Source organism: Lipotes vexillifer, unplaced genomic scaffold (assembly GCF_000442215.2).
Source record: "Lipotes vexillifer unplaced genomic scaffold, Lipotes_vexillifer_v1.1 scaffold39, whole genome shotgun sequence".
In the NCBI taxonomy this organism is placed as follows: Eukaryota; Metazoa; Chordata; class Mammalia; order Artiodactyla; family Lipotidae; genus Lipotes; species Lipotes vexillifer.
This window is the reverse complement of record NW_006787038.1, coordinates 3,040,383-3,041,416: the sequence shown is the minus strand read 5'-3', so window position 1 is coordinate 3,041,416 and position 1,034 is coordinate 3,040,383. Positions and strand designations below refer to the sequence as shown.

At 37.6% G+C, this 1,034-nt stretch overlaps 1 protein-coding gene across 2 annotated transcripts in view; it reads right to left on the bottom strand.

The window, feature by feature from the left end:
- Nucleotides 1-484: 484 nt before the first annotated feature.
- GPATCH2L (G-patch domain containing 2 like) overlaps nucleotides 485-1,034 on the bottom strand; it is a 58,110-nt gene continuing 57,560 nt past the window's right edge. Inside the window, exon 10 of one of the 2 annotated variants that reach the window (XM_007459758.1) lies at nucleotides 485-827. In XM_007459758.1, coding sequence (XP_007459820.1) covers nucleotides 667-827 — 161 coding nt within the window. In that variant the 3' untranslated portion in view covers nucleotides 485-666. The remainder of the gene's footprint in view (nucleotides 828-1,034) is intronic. The other variant, XM_007459759.1, reaches the window with a different exon arrangement.

Here is a 1,034-nt window from a genome sequence, read left to right as displayed (position 1 = left end):
TCCTCTTTCAGTAGGACACAGACTTTGGAGATGAGGCAAAGTACAATGCAGCTGCTGGCGATTCCAACAGGACATCTAGAAAAATGGAGTAAGCTTCCAAGGCCCATGCTGCTGGTAGTCTTTTCTGAGGCTCCAAATTGAGTACTTGGTGGATTTATCTTATTGGCACTCTGCTTGAATCAAGACCAGGCTCAAAGGCAAGCCTTATCTCCTGCAAACAATTCCACACCCAGATCTTAAATCTGTTTAACTTTGTCTGGAACTGGCTGCAAATCTGGAACTTCCTCAAATGGTATTAAAAGCTCTACACAAAAAATATGCAAAAGCAGTTACTAGTTCTTCAAGAAAAAAGACATACCTGCAAAACAGCAACAGCTCTGTAAACAGAGCTGTAGGTAACTGTTGGGACAGCAATAGCAATGTAACAAATATAGCATAGGATGACCTTTTTTAAAAAAATTGCTGTCCTAATATTTTACAATTAAAAAAAAAAGATTTTCACAATATGATTTTCTCAGAGAAAGAGTCCACTTCTTTGAAGAGGAGTCAGTCCTGGTGGCGAAAGGATTGGGAATGTCAATTAAGATATGCAAGACGATATAATACAAAGTCTAATATTTGTTTCAGCAACATCTAGTCGGCTCTTGGCGGGTGAAATTCTGCTGTCTAGCTGTATCCAGGGCTCTTTTCTTGTGGCATTTTAAAAAATGTAGCTGCAGTTGAGTCAGTGGTTTTCTCTGCAGCAGAGGTCCTGACCAACCACTGAGAGTTCGGAGATTTGGGGGCCTGTGATGCTGGTATGGTTGGCTCCACTGCATCCATGTGAACTGATAAGGGTGTTACAATAAAAGTAAGGAGGAAAAAAGTCAAAAGGAGACAAATTAGAATGAGAGAGATGTCAACACAAAACTTTCTTAATCCTTATACTTTATGTCCTATTAAACCAAGTGGCCACATAAAGTTTCTTTTTTTTTTTAAACCAAAAAATAAAGGCAAAAAAAAAAAAAAAAAAAAAAAAAAAAAAATTATTAAAA